We start from the raw sequence: 19779 nt of genomic DNA on the forward strand, positions 1-19779 counted from the left end.
CTCTCTATTAGAGGGACATAGATAAATTGTCGCACTGTATATGTCGTTATCTTCGTAGCACACCCTATATATAGGGCAGTTCTCACAAGGGGCTTAATATATATCCATTCAATTGTGAGTAGCGTAGATACATGCATGTGTACCCTCCCGTTCTGCAATGCGACCGCAGCCGCAAGCAGATTATTTACTGAACCCGGCTGACTGATTTATTTCTGCTACTGCAGGTACAGCTGAGCAGAGCTGCGGTGTATGAGCGGACGTAACCATTGCCTAGCATCTCTGGAGTTTACCTGTGCAGTCGCAGTGTTCTTTGGAGTGTTCTGGTATCAAATGGAAAATTGTATTTCCTCCTAAGGCCTTAAAGCATGAAATTTATCTACAGGTAAAAGTAGAAAGGTAAAGTTCAAATCTGACATATAACGACGCCAGACGTTGAAACACGAAAGATGGATAAACCCACAAATTAAAAAAAAAAACTGACCGGGAAACATACAAATAAGCAGTATGGAACATCACAACAACTAGTTCCGAACAATAGGACTGCTCCGTAAGGAAATCAAATGGGAGTAGAAATAAAACAAACTTGACCACGATCAAAACAGCCCTCGCAGATAACTGCATACTGTAGCGTCATAGTTGCCATGACGCAAACCAAACTGAACGGTATCTATGTGTGAGATATTTAAAGGCGACGTATATTTTAATTCATAGTCTGAGTGTCTTTTAAATTTAAAAACTTTTATTATTTTTATATTGTTTTCTTATAGATGCTTTTATGTACATTTCTAGGCAACCACTTAATATAAAACGTTTGTTCCAGTTTTAATATATTTCCAAGAATAAAATCAGACACATTGTTAATATTTGAAGAAAGCCGTTTCCTGGGATGTGGTGCCGTGTAGATATTGTGTTAACCGACGTTTCGGAGGAATACAGTATCTACACGGCGCCACATCCCAGAAGACGGCTTTCTTCATAGTCACCGCTGTGAAAACCTCAAATCTTACTTAGTAATATTTGTTGTATTATTCATATAAAATGTTATTCAGTTGTTTGAGAACACTACTTAGTGTACACTGCCTATTGATGGCTTTGTTAGCCGAGACGTATAGCGCACTGTCATACAATTAGGAACAATAAACACGTTATACACAATAAGTATGAAAGAAATTTTAATAGTTGTATTGAGACGGAAAAAATAATAAATTTAAAAGTAAAGATTTCCCTGTGCTAACTAAGCGCTACGCCATGAAGACGTATGGGGGAGTGCATGTATAGATCCATGTTTTCTTAACCTCGTCACTAGTTGGAGGTGAGTGGTCAGCTTCACATTCCGGCCGCTTTACCCCTTGGGAAAGAGGCCCCGGTACCCACTGGATAGGAGGCTGGGTAGACCCGAGAGTCGGTCTGAGTGACCTGGAGAAGTAAAAATTCTTGACAATACCGGGACTCGAACTCCGACACCTCAGTCGTCCAGCCCGCAACCTTACCGACTGCACTATCCCACCTCACAGGATACTTAATATTTTATACCAGAACTCACAGAAAAAAACATAGTTTATTCTCAGAATTAACAGTGATTATTTTTTCAAAACAGCACTAACTGATTTGTCTTTTTAATGGAAAAACATTCTCTATACTAGAAACTGAGCTCGTAAAACCCTTTTAGATAAATGTTAGGCTTTAAGAGGCTGACAGCTGATGTCCTATATCTTACATAAAGCGTTGAAGATTACAGTTTCTCAGGTAACTCATAAATAAGGCGTTATTTCTGGTGTCGTCGTTTATTGAATCTTAATACTTAAATACGTTGCGTTAACTATTTAATTGACTGTACACTCATTCTTCAACAGGCTTTCGTCAAATTGGCTTGTTTCATCTTGAAATGAAATGTTAAGCTCCTACATATCTCCTTAACGCGACTGCTGACCTGGTGTAATAAGAAATCTAACGAAAGAAGTTCCACATCTCTGATTATAGTCCTTAATGCTTTGTGATTCACTGACATTACCCTGTTTCCTCGTTGCGTCCGTGACAGTGACTTTGTTATTAACGATCCGATGACTATATTTTGTCCATGCATATTAATCACACCATACAGGATGGAACAAACAGCAGCGGTTGGAAGGTTACATCCGTATACTGGAAGGCAGGCACCCCTAAGTTACAACCCTCTCCTTCACCATCCTCCAATGAAATGTAGCCTCTCCCTGTCCCAGATAAAATTGTAGCAACAGTGATGCTCCAAACATGATGCTTTCGAGAGGTATTGTGAAAACGTATATCCAGGCTATATCTCATGCTTTGTAATAATGATATTGTCACTTGTATGAGTGACTATAGACGGGGTTTGAATCGGTAATTGCATTTATTGAACTCTTACAGAACGTAACTACATGTAACTCCTAGCATTATCGCTAATTTACACACTCTACAATTTGACTACAACACGTACTAAGTCTGTTCAGTCTCCTGCGTCTTCATCAGTCGTCTGGTAACGGCTTCCAACATCGTAGCTTCCTCAGCTTCCGTATTCACTCCATTATTGGCAGGCGAATATCTCCCAACAAGCTAAACTCTTCGCTTCACTCGACTCGACTGAACTAATCGGCGCGGATCGCACAGAACATACCGTTCCAACATTTCTCCTAATGTTCCGTCGCAGAACTATAGCACGGATCGCATAGAGAACACCGCTTACAAGTTAGTCCATTGGTGTGCGTTAGGAATTTGTTGCCTAGCAAAGGGCGTTGTTACTTAGCGACAGGTCTACGTGCTACAATATTTAAAAACTTTATTCGCATTCCAACTCCCAGATGCAATCTGAATTCTTCACGGTTTCTTTTATGACACTCTCATACATCCTGGTAACGCGACAAGTAATTAGTGGGTCCTCCGGATTGATGGATCGATTTACTTGACGTCACTATGACAATTACACTCAGTTATAACAGTTCAGACACACAGCTCATTCCGGATAACAATCCCTCTCTGCGTAGCTCTGCTTAGTTCCTAGAGATCACGCTGATTCACTGTCGAGTCACTTCTTCTTCTTCCGCCTTCTGTCGCATTCTGGTCTCTCCTGGTACCACAACTGAAACACAGGAACTATAGTAGTCACACTCCAGACAGCACTGCACTGCAGCACACATAAAAACTTCAAATTACACGTTAAACCTTTTACGAACTTCCCGTGGCTATCCTCCACCGAGAACTCAGAACTCTGTCACTGTCACTGTCACTGTCACTGTCACCGTCACTGTCACTTCAAACCACTATGAAGGCTTCTTGCCTTCAATCACGTTGCACTCGTCTGTCCTAGTCTGTACTCAACTAATCTTTACAGTTCACTAAGGACATGCTCCATTCTCGTCCCTGTACTCTCAACTGTCTCTTAGCTTCTACTTCGCTCCTCCAGCTTACGACTGACTGCAAATGACCCTTGTTGTCCCCCATAAAACTTCGGCGGGGACCTACAGAAAACAAGTCACATCATTCCTAGCCAGTGACTTCTTTCGTGCGCCTTCTGTTGCCTAGCAAACGAGCAATAAACATTCGTTCACTGAGATATAGCTTCTATTATTGTGCGTTTTAACGTGTTTACTGATTCGTTTCCTAGCAACGATCATGTATTGTTGTCAGGCGCTTAAGCGATAAGGTTTTTATCGCGCTCTTGCCTAGCTGTACGCGTTACATTACTATCCTACTCTCTTATGTTGTGTACCTCTGGACGGAAAGATATGTTGTCATCAGTTGGGAAAGATATCGAAATGTGGCCAGTCTACTTCAACGTACGTTGCTAAAATTGTGGTTCAGTAATTTCTAAATTTCGTTTCTTCTCAGTTATTCGTTGTATAAACTAGTAGTATAAAGTCCTAAAAGATAATTCAGACTATCCATATTCCTTATATGAAATGTAATTATATTGTCTGCAAATATAATGCAGTGTAATTGTAACAGTTATCTTTAAACGTCAATACAATGATGAGATAGCAATAGTACATTCTTAGGTTTTGTGAGGATGACCTGTTAACTCTTGCGTAGTTGCGCGCCTCAGTCGCATGGAAAACTCAACTTCCAACAGCCCTTCCATTGTTGCATGCATAACTTGCTGTGGGAACGTAGCGTGGACCGCATAGAAAACAATTGATCATGTGTAATCATACTGTTCCCCAGCAGTGGACGTTTCTCCTGACTCCACTCGTGCACTGCACGTAATAGCCATACTGCCTACGTTATTTCAGCGTTTTCATGAAGGTTCACTTCCTCTATGAGCCAAACGAAACAAACTCGCAAAGAAAATTACGTATAGACTTGCATACTTATTCTACTTATTGCTTCTGTGTAGCTCTATCATAATGTTTGTTGAGATTTGACGGATGTATGTTAAAAAATCTATCAAAATTCCCAACTTGAAGCAAGAAGCAGGCTGGTCTCTTGCTTGCACTACTCTTCAGTTCTCGAGATGGACGCCACAAGTTCCTCAGAAACGTCGGTCGACTTTTGCCTAACTACAAGATGTTATATCCCAGGAGACAGAAAATCTAACATTGTACACTGTAAGCTAAAATTTAAGATACTCCAGACAAAGTTTCACTCACTTGGTATGATAATCCTGTTACTTAGTACTAGGTAGAAGTATTCCCAGTTTAATTGCCATAGGAAGACTATTTTTACTGATGTGTTTAGTAGTTCTCTTAGTCTCCGCAAAAAAAAAAATTATGAATCATGTATGTAAATAGGTCAAGATCACGTTTTTCATCAAGATTCGAGATTAATTATTAATAGTTTTCTTGTCATACATTGTAATATTTTGTATACAACTGATATAATATTTCCTTACGTGGAGTAAGGACAAAAATTCTATTAATCGCTTGTTTTAGCTTACTTCCCTATTCTGAAAGAACCAAAAGACTATCGTGAGATTACCTTGCTGTCTGTATGTCGCGTAAACCATCCCTCCATAATAAATGGAGCCAGAACAGAAGACCGTTGCTAGGCAACAGTTCGATAAAGACGTTACCGCTGCAACTCAAACACACTCAGAAGTAAAACTGATAGGCGCGGTGTTTGCTATGTGGTCAGTATCGTGTCAAATACAGAAGATATAATGAAAAGAAAGTAGGCTATCAGTACTTCCCAGAACTTCTCTCTTATTTGATTTCCTTGTAACATTTTGGTGGCAGTGATATCCTCGAATTATTTATGTTTGGCAGAGATTTGAAACTGATTACCAATCCCGAAAATTGCCCCATAAAAGTGATTGATGAGCGATCAGCATTCGATTGTATTTAAACGTGCTGTCGCTGCAATACAGGACACCTGCTTCGAGTGCCACCTCCAGGTGACACACGCAATTAGAACTATTTCCATGTATCACTTGTAGCACTGTGCTTCGAAGCAACAAAATGAAAAACATATTGCTTCACTTCTCAAACATGAAATATTCCTCCTCAAATATTTCAAGAGTTTATTGACCCCGTACTTTGTGTTAAAGTGCAGTTGTAACAGGTCTGTAGTATACTACTTACGAGTAGAATGCTACACTGCATTTCTTGTACTTGTAATTGTATTTGCAGTGTATTCATTGTGTCTAGTGTGTCCTTTATTGTTTATATAGTTTTGTGTTCCGTGTTTCACTTGAGCGTGGTGCGTTATTTTGTGTGATGTGTGTATGTTGTGTCTTACTGTAGTACCACTGCCACCGGATAGAAACTCATTTGCAGTTAAAATAAATAATAAATAATATAATAGAAATTTAAAAATGAACTGCTGAATTAAGATATTTGACATTTGTTTGTGATGTGTTTTTCTGTGCTTTAATTTCAACAGAAGTGAGTTGTACATAATAGACTCCAACACTAATATTAATATCACTTTCGAAATTGCAGTCTGAAGGATATTCCCCTCGTGAATGTAACGTCTTATAGTCCAGTGGCTACAGAAATCGCCTTACACTTCGCCGTCGGGAACATAAATCCCACTTTCTGTATGTACTTATGCTTCCTTCACTCTGGTACACTTTCCTGTGGTTTCATTGAATAGTTTCGTGTATTATTAGTAAGTATGATGCATAATATCCAACTTAACTATAAAAAAGGGAGGCCGCGCCATAGCTCGAGCGGTTAGTCGCTAGCTTGCCACCGCGGCGGCCCGGGTTCGATCCCGGGTCTGGCCAAGTGGGATTTGTGGTGGACAAAGTGACGCTAGGGCAGGTTTTCCCCGAGTACTTCGGTTTCCCCTGCCAATCTTCATTCTACCAGTTGCTCCACAATCGCCCTCATCTATCATCTGGGGCTGGTAGAATATGCCAGAAGTGGCCGCAGTACAAGGGACTTAGTCCCACCCCACTAGCAATAAAAAAATAATTAAAAAATATAAGGAGTGTGTTACAGAAAAACAAAAGACTTTTACATTAATTATTTTCATCTATCTTCACGAGAATGATAACTTATTAATTACAGGTGAACCCCAGCTCACAAACATGTGTCCTTTGAAGTGTGTCTTAAGTTAAATATTCATAAGTTGGATTTATTTTTTTCGTAAGATGTATCGTTAAGAATAATATCTTCTGGAATGTGGCGCCGTATAGATCGTATGTTAATCGTCGTTTCGAAGGAACTTATGGCTTCCATCTTCAAGGTAGGAAATCCGCAAAAGAGGAACCAACTTAAGCAAGTGGATGCAGCTCGCGGATATTCCCATCCTAAAGATGGAGGCGATACGTTCCTCCGAAACATCGATTTACACAAGATCTACACCGAGCCACATCCCAGAAGACGTTATTCTTCATTGTCGCCGCTACGAAAACCTCAAATCCTACATGTATCGTTAAGTTGGTGTCAGTTTGTTAAAATATTCGTAAACACGGGGTTCCGTGTTCTTTACATGAAGTGGGAGTGTGTGTAATTTTCGTAAGTACGAATTGTTCGCTTCTTAGAAATTTGTAAATAGAGGTTCGCCTGTATATCACATTATATATGTATCTATATAATTTCTTCAGTAGCGTATTCCATCACATGAAAGTCTCCAGTTGTGACGACGTAGTTTCGCGTCGAGAGCATGTTGTAATTTTTTTTCACTTGCATATTCATCGTTTGTGCTTTCGTACGGAGCTTTTCATAGGATATTAAAAAAGAGGTTTTAAAAGGGTAGATCTTTGTAAATGCATATATTAGCATGATATATACACAAAATATTAGTTTGAAACCCGCATGTGAAGAGGCCACTTGCGAGATCGAGACGTGGATGGTGGGAAAATACGTGTATTAACCCTGTAAGGTGAACTGGTAATCATATATACCATACGCTTTAATATTAAAAGTCTCTGCATTTTCCGAAAATGTTAATTTATATATTTGGCATGCTTGTCAGAATAAAGATCAAGTAATGGTTGTTTTTTTAATGGAGACGCAATATATATATTGTGAAGTATGAACTAAATGCTTATTTTTTTTTCGGAGCAGTTTAGTTTTCGAAGAATTCAAGTAAAATTAGACCTGATATTGAGCTGGATTAGGATAAGGCTCAGTGTGAGCTCTTTGTTACTGTACCATCAATTTACTTGCATATCAGTTCGTTAAATACGTTCGCGTCATTTTGCTGAATGTATGCCTATATGTTAACATTATACAGAGGCCGCGGAAAGAAGTCCTGTGGATGGTGGGGATGACGGCATTGGAAGCTTCCCCCCCCCTCTGCATACTATTGTATCCCCTCCAGTTTCCTCTGACATCACTCAGCAAGCCCGAAGCGCTTGTAGTCAGCGAGATATCACGTTGTTATCGCTGCCAATATTCGTGTGAACAGATTGTCTAGACGACTGCAGTGAATAGAAGGAGGAACTGTGGAAGGGGAAGCGTTTCATCTCAAAGATGTGAGGATTGCCGATCCATGGCACTTATTTCTGTTGCCTCAGCTTAGTTTGTAGACTGTTGAAGTGCAGCAGGAAAAGTGAATGTCGCTTGGGTATTTTAGTCGTCTGTAAATCATGGTGCAAACGAGTTATATCGAGTGTGATGTTTGCTCTTCTAGATTGGTCCATTTCCAAAGCCGTCTGTAACCAGATTACGATGTGGCGTAAATGTTGGCAACGTCCATCTGAAGTGACTCTTTTTTACAACATAGCAAACACGGAATATTACAAAGAAACGCAATTTTCCCTACCCGAGCGTTGGTTGTGTGGTGTAGTGACGTAGCATTGATTTTCAAAGTTACTGGGTCACATTGCACGATCCGTCTCTACTTCTCTCTATAAAACAGTTCGAATTTGTAGCTGTGAAAAAGGTTTTTTTCGGCTTCCTGTTCGAATACTGCTTCAGGGGAAGTTTATTGAATCTCTGTTCAGTCACACATGTCTTCCATCACACTTAACTCTGCAGTTTACACTGCACTAACACAAAGATGCAGAGGCTGGCGAACTGCTTACTAAAGTTTCGTCTATATTTGGATTTACAAGGATATGTGAATATATTTTTGTTTCGTTTAGAAATTCCTCTGGAGAGAATATTTAGGCTGTAGAGGGATGAAGTCACAGGAGACTGCAGGAAACTGCATAATGAGGAGCGTCATGACTTGTACGCTTCTCCAACTATAATTAGAATGATCAAATCAAGGAATGTGAAGTGGACATGGCATGTAGCAAACATGCGAGAGAAGAGGAATATATACAGAATTTTAGTAGGAATGCCAGAAAGGAAGACGCCACTATGAAGACCTAGATGTAGATGGGAGGATCTAACATAAATAATATCGGGTAGTATGGACTGCAGTCGATCACAGTTGCCTCGTGGTCTAAGGCATGAACTGTCTTCCCTCGCTCCAGCACTGCAATCATTGTTTCGAATGCCACACAAAGCATGGACCTCTGTGTAGGTTGATTCTGCGTGTAGGTAGAGGTCTTGCGACGGGCAAGGAGTCATATCTACTGCGTATAGGATAAAAAACTGAAAAAAACAGCCAACGCCTAATAAAGGGCTGCAGAACCATAGATAGATTAGATAATAGGGACTGGATTGATCTGGCTCAGGATATGGACCAGCGGCGGGCACTTTTGAACAAAAAACGGGTTCCGTAAGACGTTGAGGAATTCTTGAGTGGAACTGAAGCAGTATTAACAACTTTTTATGAGAGATATACTAGTAGCTGGAAACTTAGAGTAACACTTCACGAAATTAATGTTATTATAGGTTTTCCCAATGAAATTGCTGTTTTGTATACATTTCCATGTCCACATGAACATGGTGAGTGTGAACAATGCTATATATTGAACATATGCTAAGTGCAATTAAAAGAGGAATACCAATTGCTTAAGAAAATTATGAATCCACACTAATGCACTAACAGTGAAGCTACTAGACAATTGTGAGACTACACGTAGACTGAAAAGATACACCGTCCTGACTGTACCAGACAGACCTGAGTGATACGCCAATAGAAGAATTAAAATTATACCTAAATGAATAAAAAATTGTATGAATTACGCCACTGTGCATAATTCATTCACGACCCAGTACTTATTGAACATATAGATTTATTCCAGATTCTGCAGAATATATACGGTAAATGTGTAAAAAAATCACTCTCAGTACCCAGGTGCATCCTGAGCATGTAAATTTTCATTCAGTTAGGTTACTTCATAACCTGAACAGTGCCTCTCTAACCGTCTGTGTTTCGCAGGGGACTCGTACAACTGCCAGCAAATAAACACGTGCTCGAGACAAAACCGTTCCATGTATTTCTTACCGATAATGAGTACCCCCAGCATTTATTCGCTAGACTGGCATTCATTGCACATTCCAGTATTCAAGAATTATATACGTTCTTTTTTTATGTAGCAGAACTATATCTGGGCATTGTCCTTGAAGTTCTTTTATTGTTTTGTTGTGACGGTCAAATAAATAAGTTGTAACTATGTACGTATTTGACAATATTTTTGTTTATCGAATGAGAGAACTTCAACTTGTTAAATTATAAGTAATAGGGTAAGGTACATTTGTCTCTGATATTAAGCATTATGCCATGAAGACATATGGGGGAGTGGAGGTATATCGCCACCATTCTTGACCTCTGCACTAGATGGAGGTGAGTGGTCAGCTTTACGCCCTGGCATCTTTACCTGTGGGGAAATCTTCTCCGGTACCCTTCTGATAGGAGTCTCGGTGGGCCCCAGAGCCTGTCTGGACGCTGTAGAGAAGAAAAAAAAAATCTTGCCCTGCTTGTACCGCGCCTAGCCCGTCACTAAACCGACTGAGCTATCATGACAATTTAATCCATTATTATGCGGATAATGGAACATATTTATAGCAACATAATTTACATGATATGAAGCTTTCGCAATGACAGTACGAAGTAAAATATTCTCTGGCGATCAGTCATTTCGATGTGGAGTTTATGGCGACATTTCAAATGTTCCTTTGGTCTGCATCTTTATGTGATGACTGTGACGTCAGTATGCGATTACAGCATTCAACACACTAACCCCTGATGATGGAGACGGACAGCCCCTGAAACGCCGGAGGCTAACTTCACATTGACACTGAGCGCCCGAAAATATTTCGCCGAAGGCACAATTTGATAATACTTGTGTTTATTGGAGGCATTAAAACAGCTCTGAGAAATGCTTTCAAGTTCATTTCATTGGTTGCCATGAACATGACAAAAATATTATCTTCTACTCCATATGCCGTGCTATTGATAAGTCTGTAGAAGGTATGTTTTTGAATTAAAAATGAATTAAAATATACGGATATATACAAGTTCATTCGTTCAGTTAATATATTATAAAGTGTATAGCTAGACAACTGCGCGATAAAACCCTCGCTTAAGCGAACTCAACAATAGGACGAATGTTTATAGCTCGTTGCTAAAACAGTCAGCGCGCCAGTGGCCTAACGAGGTAGTTATCACGTGACTCGTTTTCTTTGTGGTCTTCCTTATGCAACAATAGAACTGAAAAACATATATGTAAACACCCCTCCAAGTCACATTTCATATTAGGTTTAAGTAGGTGTATATAGTTGGATTTAAATAAGTTTTGGGAATGAATATAAAGGACGTAGATAAGGAAATGCCCTAAACGCTTTTACATAAGTGAAATCTGAAATTCTTACCGCAGTGTCATGTAGTCTCGTAGAATTTCGCCGACATTTCAGGGGAACTTACTGCTTCAGCTTTAATTTTTAAGAATAGTTCTCTCAAGCAAGTAGTAGTCTTGACCCTGACGAAGGCGGTAACAGCTTGTTTGTACACCTCGTTAAACTCTGGCAGACTTCACGATGCTGTATTCTAGAAGGTAGTTGTCTTAAAGTTTCCCGTGATTGAAAGTAATTTTGTTTTATTGTTTCCTTCACCAGATGAACTTCTGAACTAATCCAGCTTCACGCTTAATCCGTTATGATGCCAGGGAACAAAATCATTACCAGTTGCTAACCAATAGATTGAATGGTGAGTGTTTATCTTGTAGTGATCATGTTTTACTTAGAAGCGGGAATATATTACAGACATTTTGCCTCGATGGTAATATTATATACAAGTCGGAAAGTACATAGATGAATGAATCATGAAAATATATTTAGTATAAATTAAATTTTTAGCCTATTTGTTGAAAAGATGTTCAAAGTCCTCAACACATCTGATAGGATAATTCAGACGTATCAGGTGGAGACCTCTTCCCTTGACCCTGGTGCTGTTGGAGACATTTAGATAAGTCCCACATAATATGAAAAGCAGCATTACTGGCCCCCCTTGACGTTATTTCATATTCCTGGGGTCTCCCTGCTAAATCCACTGCGGCTGTTATATTTGCGGGTTATTTACGATACTCTCAGCAGAATGACTATTTACTGTCGTCTTGTATGATGAGAGATATGTGAGAAAGTGTTGGGAAAGAATCATCCCCCCCCCCGTTTTCCTGAACGGACTAAGGGAAACTACGAAAGAACTTAGCTAGCATAGCGGTAGATATTCGAACCTAGAACCTCAAGAGTCTAGAATGTTACCATTACGCCAGGGATTCTCAAATTTGTGAAAGAACATACCCCTAAAATAATCTATAAATTTACGCGAACCTTGATTTCTGTCGTTCAGCAAAAAGAGCATTTCTGCATGTTTCTGCAGGTCCCTGTCAGGCTGTACCATGACAGCAGGAAATTTAACAGTTGAGTAACCTCTCTATATATGTAGTAAGCTATAAAATGTTTCTGTACAATCGAGAAAATTTCGCGAAATATTTCGCCGTCTGGAGCCACATTTCCTGAAAGCACCTACATTAAATGTTCCTTATTTAAATGACCTTCCAAAACTGTGCATGAATGCAACTATAACTTAAATAATACTTGAGAACTCAGCGACAACCTTAGAAGTCGAAATGTTCTGGGAGGTTTGACGATCTCTTTGTAGGGTTCGTGATCCACAGTTTGATAAGCAGCGCTCTGCGCTAAAGGGTTCGGCAGCAATCGCTATCAAGAGGGCCTCGGACGTGGATGAATGTGGACTGAGCTGGTGCGCCAAACAATTTGTGTATCTTTTTCGATCGACCTGACATTCTAATCCATTCGTCTCTCTCGTCAAATCACGAACAGACACACTAAGCTGAGGCAGAGGCTTGATTACTTCACCCACATTCTGTATTAACATACGTAAATAACGACCAATCGGATAGAATCAGAGCGATTGTGACAGGCTCTTGATCAACGAATGACATGTACGTACTTCAGAGCTTATGTAATTGATTTTTGTAACTCTCGCTGCAAGGGGTTGCACATGTAGAGCTGTTTATACAAACAAGGAACTGACGTAACATATTACTACACATCTGCTGGGGGTTATCATAATGTAATTGATTTGATCAACGCGTTGCCAGGCAACAGCACTCTAAACACGGTCCAACATGCAGCAATAAAGGAGGGTTTTTTTCCGTGTCCTCTGTGACGTCGCGCAGCTGTGGCTGATGGTCATGTGACATGCGTTTCCTGTGATGTATGTCCGTTCCTTAGCTATGTAAGTGACAAAATTCGTTCGGTTCAAGGACGAGTCAGTCGGTAGGAGATAGCCAAGGGAAGTTCGTATTTAAAGAAGAGTTCAAGAGGTCAGCTTGTGAAGATTTAACGTGTGATTTGAATACTTTGTGTGCTGTAGCACAGTGATAATGGGGATGTGTGATTTAGTGAAACTTTTGCAGTTCCTGTGTTATAAATCCATGAAGATAAGCTGGAATAGACCGAGAGTATGAAGTGATTGTAATTCTTGTATATGGAGGAGATGAAACATTGATATATTTGTCGAAAATCATAAAGAAAGATGAACGAAAAATATTAAAATGGATCGTAATTATGAAGGGGTATGGAATGGGTTCGTCTGTACCAGAGATTGGATGAAGCTGCATGCTTTTTTTAATACTGCCACAAAGACGGAAGTTTCCTAAAATACGGAAATTCTTCTGATAAATTTGGTAATATTAGCTTCTCAAGAAGGACCCTGCTCCAGGAAGATTTAAATAGTTAGTTAGTTGGCCGTTGGTCAGTTTCTTCAGTAGAATATTTCGAAGTAAAATCTTCAATTCAGGTTAAGATGGGAGCAATATTTAACGGATTTCATCAACGCGTTGCCAGGCAACAGCTTTGTAAACACGGTCCAACACACAACAATAGTGGAAGCTGTGTTCTCCCTGTCCGCGGTGACGTCACACAACAGTGGATAAAGACCACATTACATGTTTACTGTAGATACGTACGACGTGCTAACAGACTGACTGGATGGCGATCACGTGATATGATTTTACCTTAGGTCTATGTCCGTTCCGCGGCTAAATAAGGGAGTGACAGAATTCGTTCAAGGCAGTTACGAGTCAGTCGTAAGCTTGATGAGTTCAGGAGAGCTATTAGTTGAGTTCCGAGGTTCCAGGCTGATTGAACGAGAGATAGCTAGAAGACTTCATAGTGATTTGATGTGATTCTCTGTTGAGATCCGTTGCTAGGAGACGACTAGTGAAGACGGAGAATCCTAGTGCGTGTGTAACGGTGAACTGGAAGGTGTGTAAATCAGCGATAGCGCTGCATTAATGGTAATTAAGAGAACTTGTAACCGAATTGCTAATAAATCCAGTGATATAGAACGCGTTATTTTCGTCACACGTACCCCCTTACACGTGAAAATGTATTCCTCCGAAATTTGACACCCACTTAGCGGACAGCACGTTATCATATCTCGGAGGGTCGATAGCAGTGACTTGGGGTGCTTGTAATGTCCAGATCCGATATTTTGGGATGACGAGTTCTTCGGGTATTCTGTTGGTTGGCCACTTCGTTACTTTATGTCAGTCAAGCACCGAAGTTTCAGGGTGGATGTTTAACTTAATACTTAGCCAAATATTTCCCCATTATCCGCAGGCTGTCCCATGTATTGACCCTCCATTACATTTATCAGAATGCCCACATTAATAAGCGTGTTAGGTGTTAAAGGACTAAGTAATATTGTTTGCTTGCTATGCCAGGTGGCAGATAAGTGTTTTAGTTGCGTGTAGAGCCGTAAGTGCTTTTACACGCTCTCCAAGTTCAAGCAGTACTAGTCTGTTTTTCCTTCGAACACTAGAACAAGGGAGTTGTGTTTGCATAAAGCAGACGAAGCTCGATATATAACAGAACTGGTCACTAGAGAACGGGATTCTGTGCTTTGAATATTTGCTTATGTGTATGAGTGACTCAGTCATCCATACAACTCGTTTAGTAAACCACTCACCTACCGGCTCACTCACTGACTCACTCTTTCTTCTCAGATGCAAATACATCGAGAGTGAATATGTGAAGTCATAAACAATTATATCAGTTCCCGCTCGCCCGATCGTGTAGCCCTGTTCACATTCATTGATCTTTCGGAGAAACGTGCTGCTTCCGTCTTCAGAGTACAAAAGTTAAGTTCTACCTAAATCTTTATGAAAGAAGAGAGGCGTTTCACGACGTCATTTGAGGAATATGTTCGCTCAGTTGTGGAGGGAGAAGAGATATGCTTGCCCATATTTCAGGAGAATCTGCCTGTCACCGCCTCAAGAACCCCAAACCTCACAAAATGTGGCTTTCGATTTCACAAAAAAGGAGATAATTGTTGTTAGCTGAGTTTCTCAAGAATTAATCTGCTCCGTGGGGTTAGTAGTAGTAGTAGTGGTCATATTGGTAGTAATTATGATGATTCAGTTCAGTTCTTTGTGTATTTACGTGCTTGCTCAGCGTCCAGTGGTCTATTTTAAAATAAGCACGAGCAAGAAATGAAACAAGCAGACTCATACGTACGGGTATAAAGAAAGACAAGAGGAAAACAAATTGGTAGAAGCGCGTTAATAGTGAATACAACTAATACGTTAATAATTAAGAAAGTGCCGCTATATTTGAAGATTCGAAGGAGCGGGTTTGGTTCCAAATACGCAACGCCCTTATGAACAACATTAGCAGCTGAAACACATCTAGAGGAGTGATAAACTGTAATTGAACAGCAGGCATGAAACATGAAAAGATCTCGCATATATCCAGCAGGAATTCCAATAGCAACCGTTTCCAAACCAGAATTATAGAATTTAAGGCAGCGGTACCTATGAATAAGGAACAACGCATCAAAACGGTATCCCCCTTACGTAAAATTTATAATTTTAAATACACTTAATTCAGTTCAATTCTTTATTATTTATGTGCCGAGTTAACAGCCGCAAGGCCAATTAATAATAATAATATGAAATGTAAAAATTTAAGTTTTTGTACGTACTTCTACAAGTCAGGAACTTGCATACAGCAGCACAATTTAGTCTACAAAATAAAATGAACAAAACGCAGAGTAATCCTGTCAGTTTTACTGCGTATCGCTCCGAGGTGCCCAGAAGCAATCAACACATGGAGGTTCGTTCGGTATCTATGACCTTTGTAGTTTCACTATAATGATCAAAATATGTTACGACAACTTCGTGTGATCAGCTCTATAGGTGTGATGAGTTACTGTTACTGGGGATAGTACCATTCAGACTAGAACCTATTTTTTCTTCTCGCCTGCTGTTTGAAAAACATAAGAACCAGAATATACAAAACTATAATTTTGCCTGTTGTCCTGTATGAGTGTGAAACGTGGTCTCTGACATTAAGGAACACAGACAGAGAGTGTTTGAAAACAGGGTGTTGAGAATATTTGGACCGAAGAGAGATGAACTGAGGAAGGTTGGATAATAATGCATAATGAGGAGCTTCATAACTTGTACTCTTTGTCATGTATTATTAGGACGATAAAGTGAAGTAGGGTGAGATGGGCAGGATATGTAGCACGAATGGGGGGAGAAGAAGAATACATGTAGGATATTTGTGGGAAAGCTATAAGGAAAAAACCACTGGTAAGACCAAGACATAGGTGGGTGAACAGTATTAAAATGGATCTTACGGAAATAAGGTGGGATAGTATGGATTTGATTGATCTGGCTCAGGATAGGGACCAGTGGAGGGCTCTTTTGAACACGGTAATGAACATTCTGGTTCCATAAGATGCTGGGAAATTCTTGAGTAGGTGCACAGTTGGCGGCTTCTCAAGAGGGGCTCAGCTCCGTGAGTGAGACATTACACAGCAGTTTGTTTTTCAGTATATTCATGTTTGTAAGTTACAATGGCGGTTCCATGTTTGAACTCCAAAGCAAATATATCTGCGCCATGTTTTGACGTACTTATTTGCAGAACATTGATGATATTGCTTTAAAAGACTATAAATTCTGAAAATGACAAAAAAATCCGTTTTCAGTTCCCTTGTTTTTAATATCATCTTTATTCATCATCTTCATTTCACGTTTGCCCTCCATTTCCATAATTCTTTCGTCGGGAAATGTAGAGTATCATTACCTTTGAAATGGTTTTTCTTTGTGACGTAGGATTTAAATCCGTTCCTAGAAGAACACGTAGCATTCTGCTGGTACTGGTAGAGGGAGATGGAGAAACGTCTCGATTTGTACGGCAGAAAGAGTCTGCTTGCGCCAATAGCAACAGAAGATGTTCCGGCCCATATGTGGGCGCATAAAGAGGAAATCTCGTTATACAGACTTGAGAATAAACTGCACGGAACCGGAAATTACATATTGGAATTTTAAAAAAGTATCTCTCCCTTGATTTTAAGAATAATTTATATTATTTTGCATTTTTTTTTGTCTGATTATGACTCACCTTATGATATGGAGATAAATTGTAAGAACATTCGTTCCCATAAAGAAAATGTTTCGTAACATACTTCGCTGAAATCCTAATGCAGGGGGGCTAAAGAAAATTTGCAAGGAAATTGAAGGGCGATATAATTTGCATAAAAGAGGATGGAGGGTATTAGTCCAGAACACAGAGCTACAAAATTGTATCCTTCCGTGTATTTCAGGATATCAGGTCCTTAAGGATCTCTGCCTTTTCAGAGAAGTAGTTCATTTGTTTACAAGGTGACAGCCGAGACCGAATTAACTATATTTTTTATTTATGTTGCATCTACCGAACTTCTCAGTATGTTAGACGTTGAATGGTAATGTAATTTACTGGTAATTAACTCAAAAGAATGCTGACGGAGAGAGTCGTGGACCAATTTGGGGAAATCCCCGGCATTTTCCTCAAGAGACTGTGGAAAAAATAAGAGAAATTTCAGGGTTTTCGGTGCCCCGTCTGAGATTCGAATTTGTCATCTCCTGAATAAAAGTCAGAAAAGTTACTGCTCGAAAGAGCTTCCTAGGTATGACTCTATTGAGGGACACCAAAGCGTGACTGAATTTCCGGCATATTTTCATGATGCAGGAGGTACAACCTAATAACAAGGTGAAGGCAAAGTTATACCTGTACTTTATTAATTAGGCACTATGCCCTGAAGACCTATGGGATACTGGAAGTAGAGCTCAGTCATTCTGAACCTCATCACTAAATTGAGGCGGATGCTTAACTCCGTGCCCCGGCCGGTTGTACTTAGTTTTCCGTATGAATGAATGAACTGTAGGTCAGCTTTGACTTATAATTCCTTAAAATTTTTTTCATGAAGATGGAAGCAGCTTTCACGTTTCTTCCAAGTTCTTTTTAACCTTGTAAGTGATATGATAGATTTACTGGAAGCTTAGAAATTAGAAGTGATGCACGCAGTTGCAGCTGTTTGGAACACTCACCAGTCAGTGATGCCATAGTGTCACGGATGTGAAAGATAGAAATGGTGACCAGGCTTATGGATCTTATGAACCAGTACATCAGAGGTATTTAGGAGTAGTTAAAATCGAGATTTTGGGCCATCAACGCACGAACGAACTAAATTAATTCTATTTATAACAGAAAGACTGAAATTAATAAAATATGTCAATTGTTTAATTAATTTTATTGTCTCATTCAACCCCATATATTTCGGTCAAGTGGTAGATCATCAGGGGATTTGCAAATAAGTAAAACACATCGTTACTGAATTGCAAGGCCAGATAGATCCAGGTTTGCAGTTATTAATGTTCTAAATTCTTTCTTGTTCTAATAAATGTTAGTGGTAAATGGATAAAAGTTTAAAACTTGGAAGTACATAATATGGGCTAGTTAAATGTGCCATAGGAATGCTGTACAGCCTGTGTACAATTGCGTTACAAGAGAAATGGGGTACCTATTGATAGTTTAATTTTTTATTTTTAATATTATTGTTGGGTCTCCCCCTGTAACACACCACAGTGCAAGGAATAAATATAGAAACGAGATTAATCGATATATTTAGCGTAAGGTCCAGAATCAAAACCACAGCTTTATATCTATACCGAAACGCTGGATTTTCCATTACGGGGTGTAAATTTCACTGATAACATAAGTGAATGCACGTCTTCGCGCTGTAACTGATATTAGAATTATTTGCCATTTCAAATTAGGCATCTCAGTCTTATCTTGCAGCGGTTTGACTGGAATTTTGGTAAGGGAGGGGCAACCCAATATCTGCACTTCATAGGTATGAGGCGACAAGAAGTGTGTTTAGCGGAAAAGTACGCACGCGCAACGCAGGATTCGAAGTAACACAAAATGGAGCAGTGAGTGAAAATACCGAAACTGCCATATCTGTAGTGGCAATATGGCGATTATCCGTCACGCCAGGCCTAGTATGAACTAATGAAACCTCCCGTTTACCGGGCTTGAACGCTGTAATATGAAGGGGATTAAGACCGTTCATGCACAAAGATTCCTCTGCTCACAGAAAGTTCTGAATATGTTGGGAGGTTGGTGGGTTCATGATTGGCCAATGTATATTGGGTGGGTTATGATTTTATTGATTGGTGATCCTATTGTTGTATTCTGGTGTGATTTCTGCGGGATGCATCATTGTAGTTGTGAACTGTTTACATTACTATCGTACCTGCTGGTTTGAGGTTGCTGTTCTTGGTTGATTTGCACAGTTTATCACTATTTGTCACTTTTTTCCTTTAGGAAGTACTCATAGTCCACTCGTAGAGCCGGTTCTCGATGCGTGCTTACGATTCGAAGCCAAGACGAGTAGTGAAAGAGCATATGTGTAACAGAGTCTGCACATTGCATTAATAAAGCAAATTTATAGTGAAACATAAATTACTATAGTGTAGGACGAATTGGTGTTTTAATCTACAGACTCCTCATCGTGAAAAAGATAAATAATACTATATCTTCGCGATATGATTAACCTAGAAGTATCCCCATGTATAACAATCGAAATCCTTGTGTCCGCTCTCTGTCCTTCTGTCTAACCCACCATGTTTCTACCAAACAAGACGCCTCAGGAGAAATGGCGAAGAAAAAATCCCCCCCCCCC

General features: G+C 39.7%; 1 protein-coding gene across 1 annotated transcript in view; it reads left to right on the plus strand.

The window, feature by feature from the left end:
* The first annotated feature begins 232 nt into the window (after nucleotides 1-232).
* The window catches only part of LOC111873384, a 76506-nt gene continuing 56959 nt past the window's right edge, over nucleotides 233-19779 (plus strand). Inside the window, exon 1 of the mRNA XM_023868049.2 lies at nucleotides 233-382. Within this exon, the coding sequence (XP_023723817.2) occupies nucleotides 366-382 (17 nt within the window). The 5' untranslated portion in view covers nucleotides 233-365. The remainder of the gene's footprint in view (nucleotides 383-19779) is intronic.

This window comes from Cryptotermes secundus, unplaced genomic scaffold (assembly GCF_002891405.2).
Source record: "Cryptotermes secundus unplaced genomic scaffold, Csec_1.0 scaffold22, whole genome shotgun sequence".
Lineage (NCBI taxonomy): Eukaryota > Metazoa > Arthropoda > Insecta > Blattodea > Kalotermitidae > Cryptotermes > Cryptotermes secundus.